Source organism: Artemia franciscana, chromosome 10 (genome assembly GCF_032884065.1).
Source record: "Artemia franciscana chromosome 10, ASM3288406v1, whole genome shotgun sequence".
In the NCBI taxonomy this organism is placed as follows: Eukaryota; Metazoa; Arthropoda; class Branchiopoda; order Anostraca; family Artemiidae; genus Artemia; species Artemia franciscana.
This window is the reverse complement of record NC_088872.1, coordinates 6,549,515-6,576,222: the sequence shown is the minus strand read 5'-3', so window position 1 is coordinate 6,576,222 and position 26,708 is coordinate 6,549,515. Positions and strand designations below refer to the sequence as shown.

Sequence of the window (26,708 nt, the reverse complement as noted above, 5' to 3'; positions counted from 1 at the left end):
GTTGAAAAAAGGACGACAGAGGAAAACTACTTGTCAGACCTATAGATAAAACAGTCGATATTTACACATGGTCTGTAGCCTTTAATAATTTTAACACCATGCTTGTCCAACAGAATCTGTCAATTTGAATGAAAAAAATTGATTCAAAAAATTTGTCAACATTACTCTATTCCTATGTATTATTACAAGTATAGTGCTATAGTATCTGTTCTGATATTTAGTTATACATGGGAAAACCGTTGTTCCGTCTTTCCATCCATAGTATGGCTTAGAAAAGTTGTTTCCAATTGCTGGCCAGTAATTTTATCTAGGCTCTTTTTTAAATTCATTCTTTTCAATCGTTTCGAAAATCAGTTGGTAACCTGGCCATTGATTTACCTACTGAAAATTTTTGCTCGAGCGAGCTAAACGGATTGCTTTGAACTAATTGCTTTACAAAATAACAATTAGTGTATTAAATCATCAACGTAGTAGCTATTTAACGATTTCTTCTTCTTCTTCATTAGAAAGAACTTGGATTCTATCGCTCTGGGTTCTTGTGGCTTCAAAGTTGGTTGATTCTCCTCCATGGCATTGAATTTTATTTTTCCAAGGGAGAAAGAAAACTAATTGGGCTTTTTCATAAGGGCCAAACAAGGGAAGCATAGAGTCCTACCTTTCCTTGCAAGTTAAGAGTAAATACTCGGCATAGAGGCCGAGTAAATACTTGGCCTCTATGGCTCTTGTGACAGAACCTCTCTTCTGCTTACCGAACCTTCTTATCACCATTTTTAGGACATCTTTTAGAAAATATTGAGACTTTGGGAGAAGTTAATGATCCATCTCTCTTCCTGGGCTGGGAGGTCTGCTTCTTCCAACAGCTTAATATCTTCCTGGAATCCCAATTTCTTCGTGGTTCTTTAAAGCTCGGAGGAGATTGTTGCTGACTTTGGGTACTCAAACAGGAGATGCTGAATAGTCTCGACTGTTGATGTGCGCTGATGACAGAGAGGGGTTATTTTTTGTTTTTTTTTTCAAAAGTTTTCTTTCCTTCTGAGAATCATTGCTTGGTTCTCAATTCTGAGAAATGAACTTCAGCGGTCTATGGTGAAGTAATTAGTTTTCTAGACTTTTGAACAATATAGCGTCTGAATAAAAGATGTTGGCACAAAAATATCGTATGAAATAGTAAAAGTAAAAAATTCATCTATTCTAAGAATCAATCTCTATTTTTTTTATACCTGAATGACATTCTAGTTTCTTTTTCTTTATTCTCTATAATGACATAAATAATAATGATATAAATACCAAACAGAAACTATTTCAAAATAAACACTTTACTGACATTTTTAAGCATAGTATTTTAGATCTGCCTCTTCCTCCTTCCCCAAACTGAAACTAAAGATTCGCTTGGCCTCTGCCTTCCCCCGAACACATCCTGAAAGCTTACACTTGATCTCCAAAGCAATTTCAGAGATATTACAAATAAAATGAAAACAAAACCGTATATAGTGTCTTTTGATTTACTTAAGTATAAATGTCGTTCCCGTGGGTTTGACAAATTAACCTAGATAGCTATCTGTCAAAGCTTTTAACTGATCCAACAACCGAAATCAAACTTGGCTATCTCTTTTGCCAAGATATATGTGTGAACAATGAATAATTCACACAACTAAGGATAATCGTCCTTGTAGCTGTGGGGGTAATTTTGTATTCTAATTCATACACTTTGCACCATTCAGCGTCTTTGTACAAAAATAATACCTCAAAATTTTGATCCTTTGTCATGGGTGCTACAAAAAAGTAAGGGGCGGAGGTTGGGAGGCCTCCCGTGGATTTTCGCCCTTAAAATAGGTGCTAGAACTTTTATCCCCCAATCAAATGAGCACCATTCGAAGTTTTCAGGCAACCCTTTTCTATGATAAGTGGAAAGAACGAATTGTGTTTTCCTTACCCAGCCCTTTGATAGACCCAGTTTTGAAAGATGCCACCCTTTTTTCTATTATTCAGTATGTATTGGGGTCCCAATATCCTATAGACTTAGTGATATAAGGTGCGAGCCAATCAGGGAAATATTTTTTTTTACTCCTTTTTGGACCCTAATTCTTTTTGAGGAAGGACGTGGCCCAGAGCTGTTCTTTATCTACGTTAGATTTTTCTTGACTCATGAACTTATTTTTTTGAGATTCAAACCGATTAGGCATACAGAATTTTTTGGTTCACTTCTTGGCTCCCTCTAGATCCTCCTCACTTTCATCTTAAAATGTCTAATCCATTTTTCCCTGATTCCACAATCACGGAAACATAAAACCTATATTTAACTTTTGAGAATTTATCTTATTTATGGGAGGTTACAAGGGAAGACCTAAACAAGACAAGGGGGGACTGGTTGCCCTCCAATTCCTTTTGGTTCTTAATAAGGGTGCTAGAGCTTTCAATTTCTTACGAAATAAGCACTTACTTCGACAAAAATTGGTCGAAGAGAAAATTAATATAGAATAACATAAAAAAGTTGAAAGCACATGACTCTTTACTTAAGCTAGATTAGAGCCCTGCTTGTGACTGAGGGATTTTAATCAAAGTATTATGTGGTTGCTAGGCAATTTAAATTTTATTCATAGACAGAAAGTGTTCATTTTTTTTAGCACCTCCAACTGCAAAAAACATAACCGTTAATTTTTGAATTTTTACTAGTGGTATGTGGACTTTTTGAACAATACAACTTCTCCGTTCTTTTAGTGAAATTAATAAAATGATTGAGCCAAATTTAAAAATTAAAGAGTGACATCAAAATTCCAAATGAATTGGTATTATCACGTATAAGCAGCGTAGCGTTTTTTACGCTACATTGAACTAGCAGTTAACAGAAATTACGATAGAATGGAAGAAAAAACGTTTTGACCATACTTTAGCACAAAGAGCAAGTATTTATAAAAGCAGTAGTCCGGTTAATAAAAAAGGCTTATTCCCTTTTGTGTTGACTTTTATCAAAGCTATTTAATTCATAATTTAATTTAAAATAAAACCTTTTAAAATCAGTTTCTGTTTGTTTTGAATATGATGGTCAGACCCATCCAAAAGGTCCATCCAAAAATTTCTTTATCTAGCTTAATTTGAAAACATTAGTCAAGTTATATAACTTTCCTTTTATTAACAATGACAAATTCCATTCAGAACTTCGTTTTTTCCTGGAAGCATATTTGTCTATATTTCACCATTCTGATTAAGATCTGTATCCCAAATCTTTTGCACATTGCCCTATTGAGACACAATGGACGCCATGGGATAAAAATAGTTCTGCGGCTTTAGTTTCTATTCGATTTTTCTCTCATAAAGAAATGCTAAAACTTGCAATGTCAGTTCGAAAGAGGCTATCCCCAAAAAGTAAGGTCACTGGTCTGATTTGATCACCGATGATTGAAACAAAATCTTAATTTTAAGTTTAATAGTATGTAAAAATTAGATAGTGTAATTTTCATTCAAATTGATATATTTTAAGGGGAAACTATATTGCATTTTAAAAGCACGGCAAAGTTTTTCTGGCTAAAAATCTTTCCATGCATTGATATTTAGCAGCTTTAACGCATCAAAGAATTATTTCATTGAAATTCTTCCAAAACCTGGGACTCATTAGGGCAATGTGTCAAAATTTTGAGGTACAGATTTCAATCAGAATGGTGAAATTCATTGAAAATCTGGGATTAGACTATGAATCGCTAAGAACAGAACTAGTGGAATGAAGCTATGAAAGAGTAAATAAGAAAAGTTGTATTTTAATTTTTATTTTATAGGACAAGAAAAATTTCGTCATGGAAAGGCAGTGTGGTCTTCAAAGTTATCTTATAGGACAAGGCATGCAAGAAACAAAAAATAATCGATGCATGTCTTGTTGACCAGATTCAACCGAGAAACATACGAAGACCTAGAATAAGGCATGTCAAAAGAATAAAAAAGTAGATAGCCAAACAATAAGTATTATAAACATCATAAAGTTAAATTATCATTTTCAAGGGTCCAAATACAGCTTCAAATTAAATTTGCGAGAAAAGCGATTGTTATATTCAGAAAGAGAACAAAAAAGGCACTGAGTGGTATGTTCCAATTATTTGTAGGTCAATTATATGAACTGCTCCATATTTAAGGTAATGTACGACATTTCTACAACAAGTGATCGCATGCTGGCCCTGGCCCTTGTCTATATTATGGATGACCCATAAGTTGTCTATAATTGCGTATTATGGAAATATTACTACACAACAGCACATACATGGCGCTCAAAATCTTGTAAACAAATTTTTTGGCGGGGATTTTGATCTGAAGTGAAGAAAATTTGTTAATCCTGATGGTGAAAGTGTGAAATAAAAACTTGTTAAGCAATGTTCTATGCACATTTTGTTCTTGCAAAGAAAGGCCCTTTGGCTAGAATCTGGTTGGCAGCCCATTGGGATAGGAAACTTACTAAAGCACATGTTTTTGAAACTGATATTGGAAAATCTGTTGAAGGGATTTTGGAACACAAGGTATAAACATCTATTTTTATTGCAGTATATGGAATAGTTTTATTTGTTTATATTATCAACTTACAAATAAAGTGAACATACCACTTCATACATTTTTAAGCTCTTTACTAATATAATAATTGCTTCTATCCCAAATTTTGTTTGTTTCAAAGGTTAGGTCAGGTTGTTTGTTTTCAGTTTGAAACCAATGTGTTAAGCCTTTCTTATAGCCTACCCAAAAACTAGAAATATTTTGGTCATTTTCAAGAACTTTAAAAGGGCTCAAATTTGAATTTGCAACAAAAGCAACTATTATATTTGTAATGAGCTTAAAAAAGCATCAGATGATATGTTTATTTTATTTTTAAGTCAATAATGTGAACAACAAACAATTTACAGATTATATTAGCCTACATAGCCTGTTTAAATATTTGTACAAGCCTATGGCCACAGATTTTATGTTGGTCATTTCATGAGTAATTCCTAAGGAATAGGCTTAAGGTAGATGATACAATTACCCCATAACCACTAGGCTTTGCTTACTAGACTACCTTCAATATTTTCAAGGAAATATCAATATAGTGACTTATGGATTTCTCAAAATGGTTAGGCCCTAGTCTAGCTGATTTGGACTGGTTTTTGGGTTTGGTAATGACGTACATTTAGGGCTTTGAGAAAAAAAGACTAATGTTTTGAAAACAACTTTGTACTTAGGCCTCAATAAAATACTTACAGTTACCTAAATCATTCTCAAAAGCACTGTCATTGACTCCCCCCCCCTCATTGTGCAAATGTATAGCCTAAATTCCTGATATATACATTTCAGGCATTTTTCTATTTCTTTTTTACTGTTAAATCTGTTTAAATAAAGAAACAGAAAAATGAAACTGAAACAATAAAGAAACAAAAAAAATGAAACTGAAACAAGAAAAGAAACAATCAAGAAGCAGAAAAATGCTTAGGCTTATGTAAAATATAATTTGAGCTAGCCTGTATGTTTGCACACTTAAGGGTAAAGTAAAGAAGTGCTAGGCTATTAGGAATAATATAGGCCTAAGTAAGTATTTTAAGAATTTCTAGAGTTGTTTTCAGAATTTGATAGCATTTTTGACCTATTTTTAAAATATCTGTACTATGCAGAAAGAAATTGCTTTCTCTAGTCCTAAAATTTTTGAATATATCAGTTAGGCTTATTTTTTAGACTAGGCTTAGCCTAGAAGTTAGGCTAGGCCTGTGTATTATGTAGAATTTTACATGGTAGACTTCCCATGGTAGCCCATCTTAGGAAGAAGCCTTGTTGAGTTATGAAAATATGTAAAATTGCAGTTGGACAGCTCATCTAAAGGAAAAAATTGCTTTTAATCATGCCATTCAGTGGTCAAGGTAAACCTTTAGCCACTAGGCTGGTGTAAGATGAGCAGGAGCATCCCATTCATGTGTCTAGTTGTCATTTTGTGTGTGTGTTTTATTTTTTTTAAACAATGGTTTTTCATGCCAACCCCCCTCCTGTCACAGCAGTGTTGCCAACTGCCAACATCCAGAAAGAATGGAAGTCGTTAATTTTGCATACACATGGCTGCTGCTACTTGCACAACATCTCTGAGGCACAAAAAAAGAATGCACTTGAAACAAAAAGTGCAAATTGACTACCCCATTTCTTGGGTTAATTGTAATTCTGATGAAGTTGCCAACTACTGATATTTAAAGTTAATGAAAACTGACCCCAAAAAAGTGATTTTCACTCTTCCACATCCCCCTTGAGGTAAAAAAAAGAGTGCATTTCTGACAATATTAAAACTTAAACTGAACAGAAATTATTACATATAACAGGGGGGGGGGTTGCTCCCCCTCAACACCTTGCTCTTTATAAAAAAGTTGGAATTTTGTCAAAACACAAGGTTTGTTTCATTAGAACAATAAACAGCTTTTTTTAAAAGTACTAAACAACTTCAGTATTAAGAGCACATCTCCCCTAAAAGTTACAGAATCTTAATGAAACAACACTGTCAGATTCAGCACATTAAAGAACCCTACTGTAGAGGTTTCTGGCTCCTATCTACAAAAGTATGGAATTTTGTACTTTTTGCCAGAAGAAAGGTTATAGATGCTTGTTTGTCTTTGTTTGGTTTTTTCTCCCAGGGGGGATTGTATTGACCCAGTGGTCCCGGAATATCTGAATAGAGCTTTTTTGAACAGAAATAAAAAAGTTCTTGTGCCCTTTTTAACTGACCAAAAAGATTGGAGGGAAACTAGGACATGGAACTAAAATAGAGCATGGGAGGGTGCTCCCATGCCCTGTTTTCCCAGAATCATCTGATCAAAATTTTGAGATAGCCATTTTGTTCTGCATAGTTGAAAGGCTGAATAACATTGCCTTTGGAAATATGATGCCCCATCACAGGCCCTGGGAAAAATTTTTTAAGTTATAAAATTTGCCCATTGTTTACATATAGTATTTATTATTGGGAAGTACACATTCATTTTTTGGTTTGGGGGAGGAACTTTCTGCTAGGAGTATTTTTCAGGGAGAATTTGCCAAAATTCCTATACAAAATTCTTCTTGTGTCTTGCTTTCTGTTTGATGATAAATTTTCACCAGGATTGAATTGTCTAGAGAATATGTCTGTGGGGAGGAGGGATTTTCCATGGAGGTGGAGCCAGATTTCCTGGCATTACTTTGAAAAGCAATCAGAAATTAAATAAAAAACAAGTTTTTTTCAACTGAAGTAAGCAGCAGTATTGAAACTTAAAATAAACAGAAATTATTGCATATATGATGGGGGCTGCTCCCCCTCAACACCTTGCTCTTTTTACTAAAGTTTGAATTTTGTCCTAATTCTTGTTTGTAACCAAACTCTTGTTTGTAGTGAAACTGTGTTTTTCTTGCACTGTCTTGGAAAGGACCAATAAAATTTAACTGAATAGTAGATATATAATAATATTAATTGCTGAAACCTTCTCAGTTTGATTGGATGCATTTGGGGAAAACAGGATTAGTGGGAGGGGGGAGGCTAGTTGCCATCCAATCACTTTTGGCTCTTAAAAATGGAACTAGGATGCTCAATTTCCAGTCATTTGAGTCCCCTCCAAAGTTAATACTACCACTTTTTCCTTCCTTAAAAACCATGTATGCCCTTTGGGTATAAGTTACAACTCTTCTCCCTGACTCTGGGGGGTTATGTTGACACTGAAGTTTCTGTTATCTGATCTTCAGACTATTTTGAACAAAATGACTATCTCAAAATATTGATTGGATGTATTTGGAGAAAAGAAGGTGTGTGGGGGATGCCCCCCTCCCAATGACTTTTGACTCTTAAAAAGGAACTATAGCTTTCAATTTTCAGTCAAATGAGTCCCTTCAAAGTTTTTACAACCACCCTTTACATAAAAACCTTACTTGCCCTGAAGGCATAATTTTCAACACTTGCCCCTTGACTCTGGGGGACTATGGTGATCCCAGGGCTTTGTTATTTCATCTTTAAACGAAATGGCTATTTCAGATTTTTGAGCTGATGCATTTGAGTAAAAACAGGCCTTGGGGGAAGGCTAGTTGGCCTCCAATAACTTTAGACTCTTGTAAAAGACACTAGTACTTCCAATTCCCAATTGAATTAGCCCCTGCTAAAGTTTATACAATCATCCCTTCCATAAAAGCCACGTATGCCCCCAGGGAATAACTTACAACACTTGCCCTTGGGGCCCTGGGGGGTTGTGTTGACCCTGGAGTTTTTTTTTTTATTTGGTCCTTGAACTTTTTAATAAAATGGCTATCTCAAAATTTTTATTAGATAAATTGGGGGAAAAGGACATTGGGGTTAGTTGTACTCAGATCACTTTTGACTCTTAAAAGGGGCACTAGAACCCCAAATTTTCAATCAACTGAGCCCCCTCTGAAGTTTATACAACCACCCCTTCCATATGAAGTGCCTCTGGGGAAAAAATAAAACATTGGAGTCATATGGCCTTTATTATAGGCAATGCTATAGCATTGCTTCTGATACAAAGAGAGAAACTATTAAGATTTTGGTTCATTTGTTCTGTAAAATAAGGGACAAAAGTTTTGCCATATCTGGGGGTAAAGTAGTAAACATGGTCAATGTATGAATGGGCTAAGAAGGAGTGCAAGACAGTCAGAATCTGGGTGGGTGGGGAGTGTCTTTTGCAAAAAATTTTCTGTGTAAGGGGTTTTCATTGGATTTTTTGACAAACAGAGGCACATTATAACTTTTTTGTACTCAAGCATTTCTAACCTAGGCTTTTTTCTAAAGAAGAAGCATGGAAATTCTTTGAGAAGTTCCATGAATACCTTCTCAAAAGAAATACCTTCTTTGAGAAGTATTTGAGAAGTATTTGCAGGACCCTTTTTGGATGGATTGAATTTTATCTAATTTTATTTTCTCTGATTTTATCTTTATCTTCTTGGCAGATGCCATGGTGCCACACTATCAAGATGATGGCAGAGAAAGGAAGTATAAATCCTTGAAGAATGGAAAGGGTACCAAATTTGCTTATGAGCTTAAGAAGGTAGTTAAAATTAGAAGTGGCTGTGATGCCAAGTAATTTAAAGGAGGATACAAATATTTCAGGAGGAATAAAATCAAGAGAACTGGGTAGGGTTTTTGGAGAACAAATTGGTATTATCATGGATTTAGAACAATATACTCTCATGTCTTAAGTCAACAGGACCATGCACAATGTCATTGAGGATTTTGATAGGATTGCTCATTAAATTTCTGTTGTAGTTTTCAGCAACTGGTCAGTCACGACTGAGTAAATTTTCATCTGTCAGGAAATTCTTCGTCAAGGCTGTTAACCATAACTGAAAACAGGAGGGGACCTAGGCAAGTATCTCAGGGTACTACATTGTGGACAGGGATAGGATTAGAACAATGACTCAATATTTCAACAAGATATTAGAATAAATATTTGACTACTTGTGATCTATTTGATAAGAAGAAGCCAACCAATTTTACCAGGAAAGATTTAATATTGAGCTTAGTAACAAGTTTCTCTTGTGGTTAACAAGGTCATATGGTTTTATAAGATTGATAGAAATTAAATTTAGTGAAGCAATAGGCAAGATATTATGTAGTGCTGCTGCATCTTGTTCTTTTACCTAAGTGTAATGTTTTATGTTTCTCAATATTGAACAACTACAATTTGACAAAGGCCAGACTCTTTAGACTGTTTGCTGAGGGATTCTACTTTGAACATTGCTGACATTTAAAATGGAGGTAGCGTTATCCCTATAGATTTGTACTTGTTGTTTTCTGTTCTGTAATAAATTGTAGGTCAACTCTTCATCATCTAAATATTTACCCATCAGATTTAGTCCCAAACCAAGGCCTTGGTGACAGAGTTGGGGAAATTCAAGATTATTAGATCAAAAATGATCAATGACAATACACTAGGCTTACCTAAGTAAGTATTAAAAAGTCTCCCAAATATTGTCCCCCTCATTACTTTCAGTAGAAAAGATGGTTGTAGAAAATTTTCCCTTGGGCACCACTGTGAGTTTTGCTGCATCAGACCAACATTGTTAGATTGCTATTTCACTAGGAATAGTTAAGATATCAAGTAAAAATGACCCACCTATCCCCAGGGGGTAGTAGTACCTGGGTCAAGGGAGCCCTAAAGTACAAAAGGTTCTGGAGACCCATGGCACAAAAAAATGAGATCTTCAAGCTTTTCCATTTCCAATTATTTTTGTCTGAAAGGAAAATTTCTTTATTGTAATTCAGCTATTAATAAATTGGTTCAGAACATATAAAGTAGATGTCCAATTAACTGGAAAAGGGCCCAGTTTTCAGTACACAAACGAACTACTACAAACTTAGAATCACAAAAACCTTGGAAACCATTCTCTTCATTCCTAAAATACAGATCTACTTGTTTTTACAACTCTATGTTTTATGATCTACTCTATGTTTTTACATTTTGTTTGTAGCCATTCATCTTGTATTTTGGGGCATGCTTTTCTACTGTATTGATTAAGAAAAGCTCCCATAAAAAATATTTCAGAGAAAGTAAACCTTATTAAAACTTCAGGTGGTCTGAAGTAACAGTCTATAATAATTAAAACTTAAAATACCAAGGTCATTAATATTTAAACTTTTCACCTGGCTTTATCTTGAGTCTATTCATACCTGAAAACCAGGATTTTCTATTGGTTGTTATGTAGTTACTAAGATTTTTTTTTGTATAAAATCTCCCCATTGTTTTAAGACTTGAATCATAAAAAGAAACAAGTAGAAACTTTTCTTGTTGTTTTCTATTGTATTAATTAGAAAAAAAACTTCCCATAAAAAAGTTGTTCAAAGAAAGTAAACTTCAATATTAAAAGTTCAATATTCAAAACTTCATTAAAATGAAAACTTTTTTGTTTTGCAATATGCAATAATAGTGAAAACTCTCTAGTTGTAATACCAAATTTATTTGCATTTGACCATCAAGCAATACGATAATAAATAGAATGATAACTGATGAGTTCAATTGAGCTATTGAAAAAATATAGGCCAGTGGGAATATGTAAAGAATAAGCCATGAAAGTAATATTTTGAAATTTCGAAAGTATTTTGAGTTAATAATATTTTAATGACTTTGTACTTTTCCACTTAACCAGTTTAAGGAATCATATTTTTTTTAATGACCTTGGTACTTAAAAAACAAAACCTGAAATTAATATTGAACAATAAATGAAACTCAGAACAACAAAAATTAAAATAAATAATCATTATGATAATTAAGATGACTCGAAAAAACTTTTGAAAATAGACTGAATGTTTACAATAATTGGGATAATTCTTGGAAATCTCAGAAGTTCAAGGTTTTATTTAACAGCAATTTTATTTTTTATTTTTCAATATTACAAATTTCAAAAGATGTTTAAAATATATGAGTACTGGTATTTATAATTTGACATGAGCATTCATTTTAATTTATGTTTGTTTTGGGTTTCATTTATTCTTTACTTCTCTTTGAAAGAACTTCTTTGTGGGAAGTAAAAGAAAAAATGTTTTTTTAGTGCTAAAGTTTATTATTGTTTAAGATAAATATTATCCCAGTTTTCAGGCTTTTGACATAAAAATTAAAATATGAGTTCTAACTATAATTCTTAAGCTGCATAAGATGAACTGAGAATTGTATCTGATTTTATTCAATAAAATTATTGCATAAATTTTGTTTAATTGAAAATCAATGTTTGGAATCAAACATTGCTGGTGAGAACCATAGAAGAATTTATTCTCACCTTGAACAGTTTCATAGTTCTAACCCTCACTCTCCCCACTCGCTACAGCATTGGTTCCCAAACTATGGGTTGCAAGTGAATATTGTGTGGGCTGTGAGCATTAATATTGGTAATGCTTGGATTCCATAGTGGTGAACAGTTGAACTTGTTTGTTTGAATTGAAGTGAAAAATTTTTTTCTTACAAGTGCAACTAGTATGAGTGAAAGACTGTTAAATAAGAAACATAACTCTAAATAATTTTTTATTGCTTAGATAACTACACCTCCTCAACGCCCCGCTTTTTCGCTAAAGTTTTTTTTTACTGTTTTAAAAAGTAGAGTTGAAAATAATAGTCCAACTTTAGCGTAAAGAGCGGGGCGTTGAAGAGGGAACAGCCCCTGTCATATACGGAGTAATTTCTGTTCGTTTTAAGTTTTAATGTCGCTCCTTACTTTCAGTTAAAAAAACTTGTTTTTTTTTATTTAATTATAATATAAGAGTAAATATAATTCTTAAGTTGCATAAAGTGACCTGAGAATTGTATTTGATTTTATTCAATACAATTACTTCATAAATTTTGTTTAATTCAAACTCACTTTTTGGAATCCAGCATTGCTAAATCAAACTTTTTCATCTCTTCCCCAAAGTAGTTGTAAACATTATTTTTTAACAAAAATAATTGGCTGGAAATTATAATTTATTTATAATGGAAGAATTATAAATTATAATTATAATATAAGAATAAATATAATTCTTAACTTCCATAATGTGACCTGAGAATTGTATTTGATTTTATTCAATAAAATTATTGCATAAATTTTGTTTAATTGAAAGTCAATTTTTGGAATCCAACATTACTGAATAAAAATTTTTCATCTCTTCCCCAAAGTAATCGCGAAAATTAATTTTTAACTTGATAAATGGCTGGACATTATGATTTATAAGTATAATTCATAATTATAATGTAATTTTAATTTATAATTATAATATAAGAATAAATATAATTCTTAAGTTGCATAAGGTGACCTGAGAATTGTATTTTATTTTATTCAATAAAATTATTGCATAAATTTTGTTTAATTCAAAATCAACTTTTGGAATCCAACATTGCTGAATCAAACTTTACCTCTTCCCCGAAGTAGTTGTAAAAATTGTTTTTTTAACAATTATAAATGACTGGAAATTTCAGACAGTATTTTCATCTTAGGCTACACTTGGTTTTTAATAATGAAGTTTCAAGTGCTTCAAAACAGTCATACTTGTAATTATCAATGCAGCTTTTCCATAGCATAAGCTTTTTTCATGAATGCTCAAGTTTTATTGTGAACTGCAAAAATGTCATATCCATTCGAATGTTGCTATTACAAATTTAGTTTGTTTAATTTAGAAAAAAAATATTAGCCAAATAAGTGGAATGAATTCATTGTCTGGTAGATGGTGAATATATTCGGTTATTTCTTCCAAGTAAATTGTAACTTTATTATCCACTAATTGTGTCAGTACTTGTGTTTACTGTAATGCATGTAATTGTGTCAGTATCCCTGGCCATGGAGCCTTTTGAGGGGGAATAAGTGCACTGTATTTCCATTTTGTATTGTATTTTGTAACCACACTGCTATTTTCTTTAAGTTTCTTTAAGTTTAAGTTTCTTTAAAAAGGTCATACTTGTAATTATCAATGCAGCTTTTCCATAGCATAAGCTTTTTTCATGAATGCTCAAGTTTTATTGTGAACTGCAGAAATGTCATATCCATTCGCATCTTCCAATTACAAATTGAGTTTGTTTAATTTAGAAAAACATATCAGCCAAATAAGTGAACTTGAGAATGAATTCATTGTCTGGTTGATGGTGAATATATTCGGTTATTTCTTCCAAGTAAATTGTAACTTTACTACCCACTAATTGTGTCAGTACTTGTGTTTACTGTAATGCATGTAATTGTGTCAGTATCCCTGGCCATGGAGCCTTTTGAGGGGGAATAAGTGCACTGTATTTCCATTTTGTATTGTATTTTGTAACCACACTGCTATTTTCTTTAAGTTTCTTTAAGTTTAAGTTTCTTTAAAAAGGTCATACTTGTAATTATCAATGCAGCTTTTCCATAGCATAAGCTTTTTTCATGAATGCTCAAGTTTTATTGTGAACTGCAGAAATGTCATATCCATTCGCATCTTCCAATTACAAATTGAGTTTGTTTAATTTAGAAAAACATATCAGCCAAATAAGTGAACTTGAGAATGAATTCATTGTCTGGTTGATGGTTAATATATTCGGTTATTTCTTCCAAGTAAATTGTAACTTTACTACCCACTAATTGTGTCAGTACTTGTGTTTACTGTAATGCATGTAATTGTGTCAGTATCCCTGGCCATGGAGCCTTTTGAGAGGGAATAAGTGCATTGTATTTCCATTTTGTATTGTATTTTGTAACCACACTGCTATTTTCCCCTCACATAGCCCCTGCACTATCTGTATAAACCACCACAGTTCTTCCACTCTAAAGCCTTTTCTTTTATATGGGAATCAATTGTATTGAAAATTACCTTAGCAGTTCCATGACTTATTGGCTTGCCATATATAACACGCAAAAATAAGGAGTTAAGATAGGCCTTGCATGTTGGTGGGCTCATCTAGTTGTGAAGAATAACATTTACTACCTCTTCTCTAAGACAGCGAGAAGGTGGGTCCCAAGATTGGAAATTTTTATCAGATGTGTGGGAGCTCAGTCAACTTAGGAATAATACTACATCAACAATTGGTCTGTAGAGCGGTCCAACATTGCCTTAGTCTGAATTTTAAATTTCTCCTGACCTAGATCTTCAGACTGACCATAGTGCTGCCCTTATTGAAATTAATGCTGGAAAATACATTCTTGTTCCCCCCAATGATGAGATTGATTCATCATCAAGACAATAAATTGGACCCTTTTCAAAACCAACTAGATGGCACAGTATACTCAGCTATTATTCTAGAAGAAGATATTGAAATTAAAGCAATCTACTTTTACCAGCAGCAGAAAATTCAATCTGGTCATTTTTTGACAGAGTGTGCCCCTCTTTGTCAAAAAAGTCTAGCAAAATCTGGGAGTGTAAAGCTGTAAGTCTAGGTAAAGGCTGCAAAAGAGTAGTTTTAAATATTTACAAAGCAAGGAGCTTGTTCCAGAGACATCTGAGCTAAGAAGCTTTTATTGCTCTTGAAGGCTTAAGCATTAGTGAAGAAAACGGTTTTGAAAGCAAAGTACTCTGCCTTGAATGACTTTGTGCTTCTGAAATTAAACATAATATCAAATCTGTTCATTTATAAATAGAATGACTGACAATATTAAAACTAACAATTCAAGGATCCCGTTTCTTATAATAATGAAAACCACCTTAAGGACTTGAAAAAACATTACCAAAGCATTCGCTAATCCTTTGCAGGCTGACACATTCGTGAAGAAAACAGTTTTGAGGGGAAGTGTTCAGCCTGGAATGACATTGTGTATCTAAAATTGGACTGTAATGTGCCTTCACATAAAATCCATTTTGTTTGTAAATAGAATGATCAGCGAAAATAAAAAGAATAATTCTAACATTTTATAACATTGGAAACCACGTTAATGACGGTGCCAAAGCATTTGTTATGTATTTTAAAAGGCTTGTGCACAGAACATAGAGCAAGGAGTTGAGTGTGTAATTTCCATGAGAAGACAAATTTTAAGCAGGAACTAGTATGTTTATTCACCAAATCAAAACTAGCTGTGAGACCTTGCAACTGCTTGCAATATGATTCCATGTTTTGTCCAAAAGGAATTTATTTTCAAAATTTGTTCTTTATGATGTAACTTGCTTCAAATTGTGTTTTATGCTGAATTTATTTTTCAGGTAAAAATAGCACTGAGAACATCAGGACATCTGCTTTTGGGTGTTGTTAGAATTTATTCAAGGAAAGCCAAATACCTTTTGGCAGACTGCAATGAAGCCTTTGTTAAAATCAAGATGGCCTTTAGGCCTGGAATGGTGGACCTACCAGAGGAAAACAGAGAAGCAGCTATTAATGCTATTACACTGCCAGATGTTTTCCAAGACTTTGACACAGCTGTTACAGACTTCAAGTATGTATCTTTCAATACTACTTTTCTACTTGCTATTCCAAGATTTTTCAATACTATCCCTTCTTCTTCTTCTATTTCAGCAAATTTTGGTCTAGACTATTTAGCCTGTTTCCTATCTTTTTCTGTTTAGCCACTATTTTTATAGATTTTTTTTCAGAACTTCTCCTTCTTGAAAAACAGCACCTGGAATCTACAATAGACTCCTTGGCTTCTAACAGGTTTCTCTGAATATTCATTTGATGTTTCGAATACCATTAGGCTACAATCAAAGGCAACGCTTTAGCATTGCCTAATGTAAAGGCCATATGGCTCAAATGTTTTATTATTTATTATATTTCTCCCAGAGGCACTTCATATGGAAGTTGTCGCCGCTTAAACTTCAGATGGAGTTCATTCGATTGGAAATCGGAAATTCTAATGCCCCTCTTTAAGAGTCAAAAGTGACCAGAGGGCAACTAGCCCCCCTGCCCTTTTTCCCAAATGCATCCAATACAAAATTTGGGATAGCCATCTTGTTAAAAATAGTTCAAAGATCATATGACAAAAACTCTGGTATCAACACAACCCCTCAGGGTCCCTGGACAGACATTGTAAGTTATGACCTGGGGGTACATACGGTTCTTATGGAAGGAATGCTTTCATATATCTCAGAGATGGTTCATTTGATTGGAAATTGACAGTTCTAGTTCACTTTTTAGGAGTCAAAAGAGATCTAAGGGCAACTAATCCCCCCCTCTTTGCTCTTTTTTCCTCAAACCCATCCAAAAGCAACTTTGAGATAGACATTTTTTTAATAGTTCAAAAATCATATAACGTAATCTCTGGGGTCGACAAAACCCCCCAGGGCCTGGGGTAGGCTTTGTAAGCTATGCCCTGGGGGTGTATATGGTTCTTATGGAAGGGATGCTGGAATAAACTTCAGATATGGCTCATTTGATTGGAAATTGAAAGTTTAGGTGTTGAGAGTCAAACGAGGTGGGAGTGCAACTATCGTAAGCTTGATTTGCAAATTCAACTTAAGAAAATTATTCGCTTTGAGATTTATTTATGCATTTATTTTATGCTTGCATACGTTTTTTTTTTATGATTGTTTATTTAATTTCTGTTCGTTTTGGGTTTCATTTATTCTTCAATTTTAATTTCTGGTTGTTTCGAGTTTTAGTTATTGCAGGTTTTTATTTCTTCTGAACTTAAGTTGAATATGACCTTTACTTTTCTTAGAAACCGTCGTTTTCGGTAATTAATTTCTGTTCGTTTTTGATTGCCAAAGTTTCAAGTTTTTCAAAATTCCCTATTTCAAAATATTCTTTGGAATAAGTTTTGGTAAGAACTAATAAATCAAACTGAATATTGGATATATAATAATATTAATTGCTGAAAGCTGAGCAGCTCAAGATTTTGTTTCACCTAGGCCGTATTTAAAGCTTTGACGCCTCTAGGCCCAAGCGTTTTAGCCGCTCTGTTTTTGCAAAATTTTCGGGAAAATCTACAAAACTTTGGGAATAATGTAAGCCGCAGGGCCTAGTGGGCCTATTGGTAAATCCTTCTCTGGTTTCACAGGAATTTGCATTTTATTTTCAATGTTGTAATAAGAACAAAAGGAAATATTTGTAATATAATTACTTTAATAAAGCGCCAAATAAGCAGTAGGCCATATACTTTTACCGTTAGAGGAACGGGCAGTAGCCATACTTTTGTTTGTAGTAAAGACACCGCTCAGTAGAAGTACATAACTCCTACTCCCTTAAAACAACCGCGGTCTCACAACCAATCCTTGCTCCAGTTTTCGCTTGTGTTTGAATTCTGTTCTCCCAATTATTATAATAAAAAAAAAAACTAATTTTGTAGAACTTTGTAGCCACTTAAGTAAGAGAATGATCATTTTATGTAAGAGAATTGGCTATTTAAGTAAGAGAATGATACTTTTATGGTTAGGGAAACAGGCAGTAGCCATACTCTTGTTTATGGTGAAGACACAATTCATTAGAAGTACATAACCCCAATCCTTTTGGAAAGAACTGAGGAAAACAACTTTCGGCAAGATTTTTGATTAATTTTTGTACGTTTTTTGATTGCAAAAAGTTTCAAGTTTTTAAAAGCCTCCTTATTTCAAAATAAGATTTTTTTCAGCTTCATCAAACTTCCATCAAAGAATCAAAACTAGTATCAAATAAACAATATCAAAGTACCAAAGTAAAGAAAGGATCAAAGTTAACAAGGTATCAAAGTAAACAAAGTGCCAAAGTAACAATAAGCAACTTGCACAACTTTAACAATAAGCAACTATACAGCCCTTATAACAATAACACAACTGTTATAACAGTTGTGTTATAACAATAACACAACTGTTATAACAGTTGTGTTATAACAATAACACAACTGTTATAACAGTTGTGTTATAACAATAACACAACTTACAGCCCTTGCACTACAGTGCTTGCCCTGGGCTCTGAGGGGATGTGTCGACCCTGAAGTTTTGTTATTTGACCATTAAACTATTTTGAACAAAATAAATATCTCCAAATTTTGATTGGAGAACATTTGAGAAGGGCACTAGAAATCCTTATTTAGAATTGAATAAGCCCCCTCCGAAATTTATACGAACATCCCTTCCATGAAAACCGTATATGCGCCCGGGACACATTTCACACCACTTGCCCTTGGATTCTGGGGGAGGGGTTGTTTTATACCTGGAGTTCTTGTTATATTATCTTTGGTCTATTCTTAACAAAATGACCATACAAAAAAAATCGATTAGACGCATTTGGGGAAAAGAAGGTTAGGTGGAAGGGGGCTAGTCCCCATCGGATCACTACTGTTGAACTATTTTTAACAAAATAGCTATCTCAAAATTTTTATTGGATTGGTTTGGGGAAAAAGGGCGTGGGGGCTAGTTGCCTTCGGATCTCTTTTCAATCTTAAAAAGTGGACTAGAACTTTCATTTTTAATTAAATTAAATAAAAAAAAATAAGTTTTTTTAACTGAAAGTAAGGAGCGACATTAAAACTTAAAACGAACAGAAATTACTTCGTATATGAAAGAGGCTGCTTCCTCATCAACGCCCCGCTCTTTACGCTAAAGTTTGACTCTTTCTCTCAATTCTTCTTTTTAAAACAGTAAAAAACTTTAGCATAAAGAGCGGGGCGTTGATGAGGAAGCAGCCTCTTTCATGTACGAAGTAATTTCTGTTCGTTTTAGTTTTAATGTCGCTCCTTACTTTCAGTTAAAAAAAACTTGTTTTTTTTTATTTAATTTCTGAACGTTTTTGAATCAATGCATGTTTTGATTTTGGCTCTCCGCAGAGGAATAATTAAAACGAAATTTGCATTTTTTTTTTTTTTTTGGCTAAATGGCTTTCTCATAATTTGATCGAATGATTTTGAGAAAAAAAAGAGCGGGGGAGGAAGCCTAGTTGCCCTCCGATTTTTTGGTTAATTAAAAAGGCAACTAGAACTTTTAATTTTTTACGAATCTTTTTATTAGTAAAAGATTTACGTAACATATAAATTAGCTTACGTAAAGAACATTTGTATTCTCATGTTTTTATTACATATATGAGGGGGTTCTCCCCCTCGTCAGTACCTTGCTCTTTACACTAAAGCTTAAATTTTGTCCCAATTCATTAAGAATGACCCCTGAATCACAAAAGCCGTAGAATAAACAGTTGAAATTACTAAAAATACTTTAGCGTAAAGAGCGAGGTATTAGGAGGAGGTGAGCCCCTCATATGGGTAATAATTTCTGTTTGTTTTAAGTTTTAATGCTTTTCCTTACTTCCAGCTGAAAAAAACTTTTTCATATTTGTTTTTTTAATGTTTTTTTAAATAATGCTAGTAAATCCTGCGCTTCCTTCATGGAAATTGTCTTCTCCCATGACAAATTCTCGATGGAAAGTTCCCCCCAGCATATCCCCCTCTTTTCAACCCCTCCCCCCAACCAAAAAAATCCTCCTGAAAACGCCTGTACACTTACCAATAACCATTACTATATGTAAGCACTGGTCAAAGTTTGTAACTTGTTTCCCCTCCCACGGGGACTGTGGGGGAGTAAGTCGTCCCCAAAGACATAGTTATAAGGTTTTTCGACTACGCTGAATAAAATGGCTATCTCAGAATTTTGATCCGTTGACTTTGGGAAAATAATTAGCGTGGCAAAAAATACAAAATTCCATATTTTTGTAGATAGGAGCTTGAAACTTCTACAGTATGGTTCTCTGATACGCTGAATCTGATGGTGTGATTTTCGTTAAGATTCTATGACTTTTAGGGGGTGTTTCCTCCTATTTTCTAAAAAAACGCAATTTTTTCTCATTGCTCTCAGGCTCGTAACTTTTGATTGGCAAGACTAAACTTGATGAAACTTATATATTTAAAATCAGCATTAAAATGCGAGTCTTTTGATGTAGCTATTGATATCAAAATTCTATTTTTTAGAGTTTTGGTTACTATTGAGCCGGGTCGCTCCTTAGTACAGCTCGTTACCACGAACTGTTTGAAAATCCTCTCTGAAGTTAATACAAGCATCCCTTCAATAAGAACCATATATGCTCCTAGGGTATAACTTATAACACCTGCCCCTGGACCCTGGGGGATAGTGTTGACACTGGGGTTTTTGTTATCGGACATTTGAACTATTTTTTTTTTAAATGGCTATGTCAAAAAGCCGATTGGATGGGTTTGGGGGGAAAAGTCGTGAGGAGGGGGGACTGGTTACCCCCCGATTTCTATTGACTCTTAAAAAGTGAACTAGAACTTTCAATTTCCAATCAACCTCTTCGAAGTTTATATGAGTATCCCTTCCATAAGAACCATATATGCCCGCAGAGCATAACTTGCAACGCTTGCCCTGGGCCCTGGATCATATAAGATCATATAATAAATCCTCCAGTGTCGACGCAGCCCCCCATGGCCTGGGGGCAGGCGTTGTAAGTTATGTCCTGGGGGCCTTTATGGTTCTTATGGAAGGAATGCTTGTATAAACTTCAGAGAGGGCTCATTTGATTGGAGATTGAAAGTTATAATTCACTTTTTAAGTGTCAAAAGAGACCGGAGGGTAACCAGCCAAATCACGCCCTTTTTTTCCCAAATGCAACCGATAGAAATTTTGAGATAGCTTTTTTGTTAAAAATAGTTGAAAAATCATATAACAAAAACTCCGATGTCGACACAGCCCCTCAGACCCTGGGAGCCGTCGTCGTAAGTTATGCCCTGGGGGTAAATATGGTTCTTATGGAAGGGATGCTCGTATAAACTTCAGATAGGGCTCATTTGATTGGAAATTGAAATTTGTACTTGACTTTTTAAGAGTCAAAAGAGATCGGAGGGCAACTAGTCCCCTACCCTCCACGCCCTTTTTCCCTCAAACTCTTCCGATAAGAACTTCAAGTTAGCCATTATTAAAAAAAAAAGTTCAGAAATCATTTAACGAAAACCCTGGGGTCGACACAACCCCCCAGGGCCCAAGAGCAGGCGTTGTGTTGACCCAGAGTTTTGTTACAAGATTTTGGCGCTATTTTCAACAAAATGGCTATCTCAAAATTTCCATCGGATGCATTTGGGAAAAAAAGGGCGTGGGTTAGCTGGCTACCCTCCGGTCTCTGTTAACTCTTAAAAAGTGAACTATAACTTTCAATTTCCAATCAAATGAGCCCTCTCTGAAGTTTATAATAGCATTCCTTCCATAAGAACCATAAAGGCCCCCAGGACATAACTTACAATGCCTGCCCCCAGGCCATGGGGGGCTGCGTCGACACTGGAGTATTTATTATATGATCTTATATGATCCAGGGCCCAGGGCAGTCCTTGGGCCTGCCCAGATATTGTCACTTATGGTCCACTAAAGTTAAAAAAAATGCACAACTCATCACAAATGGTCATGCTATGGAAACTATGAGAATTTACGATTTTTATGAACTATATATACCGTGTAGTATCGGTGTAAAAAAAAAAAACATGTTTATAAAAAAAAAAAAAAAAAAAAAAAATCTGATTGGAAATTTCGGCCCACAATTTTTTCGTGCTCTTTTTAATATCAGGAATAAACTTTGAATATACCAACCTAGAAAATTATATATATTTCAGGCAGGCGATTGACGCTCCTTAAATGGCATGGCTCTAAATAGTAAGAAAAGCTCTACAATTCATTTTAAGCAACTTTGTCTCATTTTAGATTCTCCGTTGAATATTTCTCTGATTCTTAAGTTGAGACAATTTATCTCCATTTACGTGGCTATTGCTGTTGTGTATGGAGAAAAAACATCTGGAAAAAATTTCTTGATAAAAGATGAAGTTCACTAAGTTGAAGTTCTGCAACTCAAGGTATTGCCTGACGAAGCAATTAAACTTACGTTTATTTTGGCAACTAAGCTATTTTTTAGGGAGGGGAGGGGAATGCTGGAAAAACTTCTTTGTAAACTCAACTGTGAACTAGGGCGTTGCGTAGAAAAAAACTGGAAAAACTTCTTAATAATAGATAAAGCGTCATGAAGTTTATTAAGTTGAAGCTTTTTAACCTAATAAGGTGCCTGACAAAGCAGCTAAATTTACTGTTATTTTGGCAACTAAACTGGTAATTGGCAACTAAGCTGTTGTTTAAAAAAAATGCTGGTTCTTTGTAAACTAAACTGGTAACTGACAACTAAGCGTTGGGAAAACGTCTCAATAATAGATAATTGTCAAGAAGTTCATTAAACTGTTCTTCAACTTAATAAGTTGCCTGATAAAGTAATTAAACTTACTTTTATTTTGGCAACTAAACTGGTAACTGGCAACTGAGCTGTTGTTTAGGAAAAGAAATGCTGGAAAGACGTCTTCGTAAACTAAACTGGTAACTGACAACTTAGACATTGTGTAGAAAAAAAAGCTGGAAAACGTCTTAATAAAGAATTCTCCAACTTCATAAGTTGTTTGACAAAGCAACTAAACTTACTTTTATTTTGACAACTAATCTGGTAACTATTAACTAAGCTGTTCTTTAGGATAAAACATGCTGGAAAAACTTCTTGATAAGCTAAACTGGTAACTGGCAGTTAAAATGTTTCGTAGAAAAAGCTGGAAAAACTACTTAATAATAGATAAAGCTTCTTGAAGTACATTTAGTTGCAGTCACTCTACTTAATAAGTTGCATGACAAAGCTACTAAACTTACTTTTATTTTGTCAACTAAACTGGTAACTGATAACTAAGCTGTTGCTGAGAAAAAAAAAATGTAGGAAAAACTTCTGGATAAACTGGCATCTAAGCTGTTGCATATGAAAAAATGCTGGAAAAATTCCTTAGAAATTGGTAAAGCCTCATAAAGGTCATTAAGTTGAAGTTCTTCAACTCAGTAAGTTGCCTGACAAAGCAACTAAATAAAGGCTGAAAAAAACTTCTTTGTAATTGATGAAGCGTCATGAAGTTCTTTAATTTGATAATTACCTGACAAAACAACTAAACTGACTTTCATTATCACAACTAAAGTGGTTCCTGTCCGTGTGATATATGAACATTGCTCCTATTTTTAGTGACGGTGTTGACATTCAAGCTCAGTTTGCTCTAAATCAAACCAGAACTGAGGACATTACAATGCGAGAAGATTATGGGATGCGATTTGTACCCGAAGCTTTTGGTGATATTGGATTTGATACTGCCGAAATAATGAGAGATGGAGATAATGGAAGTTATATGTTTGGGGAAAGTTTTTCAGACATGACGCGAGATGGCAGATTTGTTAGGCACTCGACAACAATGGAAATTGACGCGCCTTTGAAAGATGATGGTTTTGGTGGGCAGCTTGGACAAAATTTAATGTGTGAGTAATTATCATCTCTTCGTAGGGGCTAAAGTGATAACTTCAGGTCCAGGACTCACAGTTTTAATGACTCAATATCTCCATTGCATGAGTGTATGCTGCATGTATAAATGCTCCTCTATAAAAATTTTTCCAAAAGAATCGATCAAAATTGAAATTTAAAAAAGGGTGAGGATATAAAAAGTTAAATGAAGAGATAGAACTTTGAAAAGTTAAATTAAAAGATAAAAGTTAAATATTAAAAGGTGAAAAAGCTTACATGAAAAAAAATTCTGTTGCTACAAAAAAGATTGCTTTAAAAACTTTTTTTTTAAGGTTTAAAAAAAATAAGAGGATATTAAAATAAAGATTTTTCCAAGTTCTTATCCTAATCTTGGGGATAAGAGTTAATTCCTCCATGGGAGCCATTTTCTTTGACAAGCAATGTATTTGTGTTTGATGCCTGTCAAATTTTCGATGCAGTTGAAAAAAAAAAACAAAAAAAAAACAAACAAACAAAAGCAAGTAAAAAGTGACCAAAGTAATAAATTAATGTTGGCTTTTCTATGAAAAATAACTAATAGATGGAAAAGAAATATTTTTGGTAGGAACAATTTCTGGAAAATTACTGTTTGTCAGGATAATACCCTAGATTTTGAAATAGCCAATTTGTGCTAAAAAAAAAAAAAAAAAAAAAAAAAAAAAAAAAAAAAAAAAAAAAAAAAAAAAAAAAAACATGCTATTCTGTTTTTGATCGTGGTGTCAAGGAAGAATGGGATAGAACCTACCAAAGATTTGAATGACAGCGTATCTTGACAAAAGCAAGTGACTTAATCACTTATTCATGAAAAAGATTTCCTTTGTCAGAAGTAGTATTAAATGAGAGTTATTCATCCTTTAGAAATAGTCAATTTGGGCTTAAAAAAAAAAAAAAAAAAAAAAAAAAAAAAAAAAAAAAAAAAAAAAACAAAACAACATGCCATTCTGTTTTTGATTAGGGATGTCAAGGAAGAATGGGATAGGACCTACCATAAACTTATAGGACAGCGCATCTTAACAAAAAGAAACGACTTTTTGAGAGAGATACATTTTTGTTATACATATCATCAGTATACAAAAGAACCAACCACTTACAACAAAAAGAACATCACAAACAAAACAACATCATTCACTTTAGAAAGTCAAAGACTTGTTAGTAGTGGCTGATTCAACGAACAACAATACCAACTTCATTAACAAAAAAAAATAAATGAGACAAAAGAGTGTGAAAAAAAGAGGAAAATAAAGAAGAAGAAAGAGAGAAAAAGAAAACACCCTACTTAAAAAAAAACAACACAATAAGCCATCCTATTTCAATCATTTACTTAATCTCTTCTCAGAAGGTGTTTCAGTCTACTTTTATAGTTTTTCAGTCTACTCTTAAACTGGCTGACATTTTCTGATAACCTTATACTCATTGGTAAAGAATTCCATACTAATGGTCCAGCGAACTTGGAACTGAAACTTGCCCTCTGAGAGCTGTCACACTCGTATACCAAATCAGTCATATGTAGTCTCATAACTCTGATACGAAGAATTCTTTTTAAAAATTTGACGATATCTTTCGGGGGACAAAATATGAATACTCTGAAATACAAAAATAGCAAGTTGATAATCATTAAGTTGGCTAACATTAAGAATCATGACTTAATTACTTATTTACTAAAAAGGTTTAGTCAAAAGTTGTGTCAAATGAGAGTTTTTCATCCTTTAGAAATAGCCAATTTCGGCAAAAAAAAAAGAAAAAAAAAAAACATTCCATTCTGTTTTTGATTAGGGATGTCAAGGAAAAATGGGATAGGATCTACCATAGACTTAAACGATAGCGCATCTTAACAAAAGAAAACGACTTAATCACTTATTTATTAAAAATGTTTCCTTAGTTAAAAGTTCTATCAAGTGAGATTTTCCATCCTTTAGAAATATCCAATTTGGGCTTAAAACAAAAAAAACAAGCCATTCTATTTTTGATATTATGTTTCAAGGAAGAATGGGGCTTTCTTGACAAAAGGAAATAGCTTAATCACTTATTTATTAAAAAGGCTTCCTTAATCAAGAGTTGTATCAAACGAGGTTTTTTATCCGTTAGAAATGGCCAATTTTGGCTAAAAAACTAAAAGAAAAAACAAAAAAAATATGTCATTCTGTTTTTGATCAGGGATATCAAGGAAGAAAGGTGTAGGGCCTACCATAGACCTAAGGACACCGCATCTTAACAAAAGGAAACGATATAATCACGTATTTATTCAAAAGGCTTCCTGTCAAAAGTTGTATCAAATGAGAGTTTTTCATCCTTCAGAAGTAGCCAATTCGGGCAAAAAAACAAAACATGCCATTCTTTTTTTTTTATCAGGGGTGTCAAGGACAATGGTTTTTTTTTAAGAAAATCGCTTAAAATATGGAAAAGAAACTCATTTTTTGCATGAAAGTTGGAACTTGTATTAGTCAGTTTTATCTTACATTAAGTTTTTCAGTTTTATTTAAGAAATTATTTTTAACATGTTTTAAATGAATTCGAATTTATTTGATTAAATTCCTTAAAATTTACGCACTGTCAAGCTATTTCAGTAAAACTTGCCCTTGATATGGGCAAACTTTGCCCTTGATTGTCCATATCAAGGACAAGTAAAAACTTGTCCTTGATATGGACCTACCATAGATTAATCGACAGTGTATCTTAACAAAAGGAAGTAACTTAATCACTTATTTATTAAAAATGTTACCTTAGTCAAAAGTTCTATCAAACGAGAGTTTTTCATCCTTTAAAAATAGCAAATTTGGGCTACAAGAACAATCAACCAAAAAAACATACCGTTCTGTTTTGACCAGGGTGCTAAGGAAGAATGGGATAGGACCTACCATAGACTTAATGAACAGCGCATCTTGAAAAAAGGAAACGACTTATTCACTTTTTTATACAAAAGGTTTCCTCAGTCAAAAGTTGTATCCGATGAGAATATTTTATCATTTAGAAATAGCTATATCCTTTAGAAATAGTCGATTTGCCCTAAAAACAAGAGCTAAGAGCTCATATGGCACTTGTGACGAGGCGAGAAGAGCTAAGAGCCAAGAGATCATATGGTATGAGCTCTAACAA

The 26,708-nt window shown here is 33.7% G+C and overlaps 1 protein-coding gene across 1 annotated transcript in view; it reads left to right on the top strand.

Annotated features, from left to right (window-relative positions):
- Positions 1–4,230: 4,230 nt before the first annotated feature.
- LOC136031710 (double-strand-break repair protein rad21 homolog) overlaps positions 4,231–26,708 on the top strand; it is a 69,019-nt gene continuing 46,541 nt past the window's right edge. Inside the window, exons 1-3 of the mRNA XM_065711411.1 lie at positions 4,231–4,499; positions 15,572–15,801; positions 23,307–23,593. Of these exons, the coding sequence (XP_065567483.1) occupies positions 4,356–4,499; positions 15,572–15,801; positions 23,307–23,593 (661 nt within the window). The 5' untranslated portion in view covers positions 4,231–4,355. The remainder of the gene's footprint in view (positions 4,500–15,571; positions 15,802–23,306; positions 23,594–26,708) is intronic.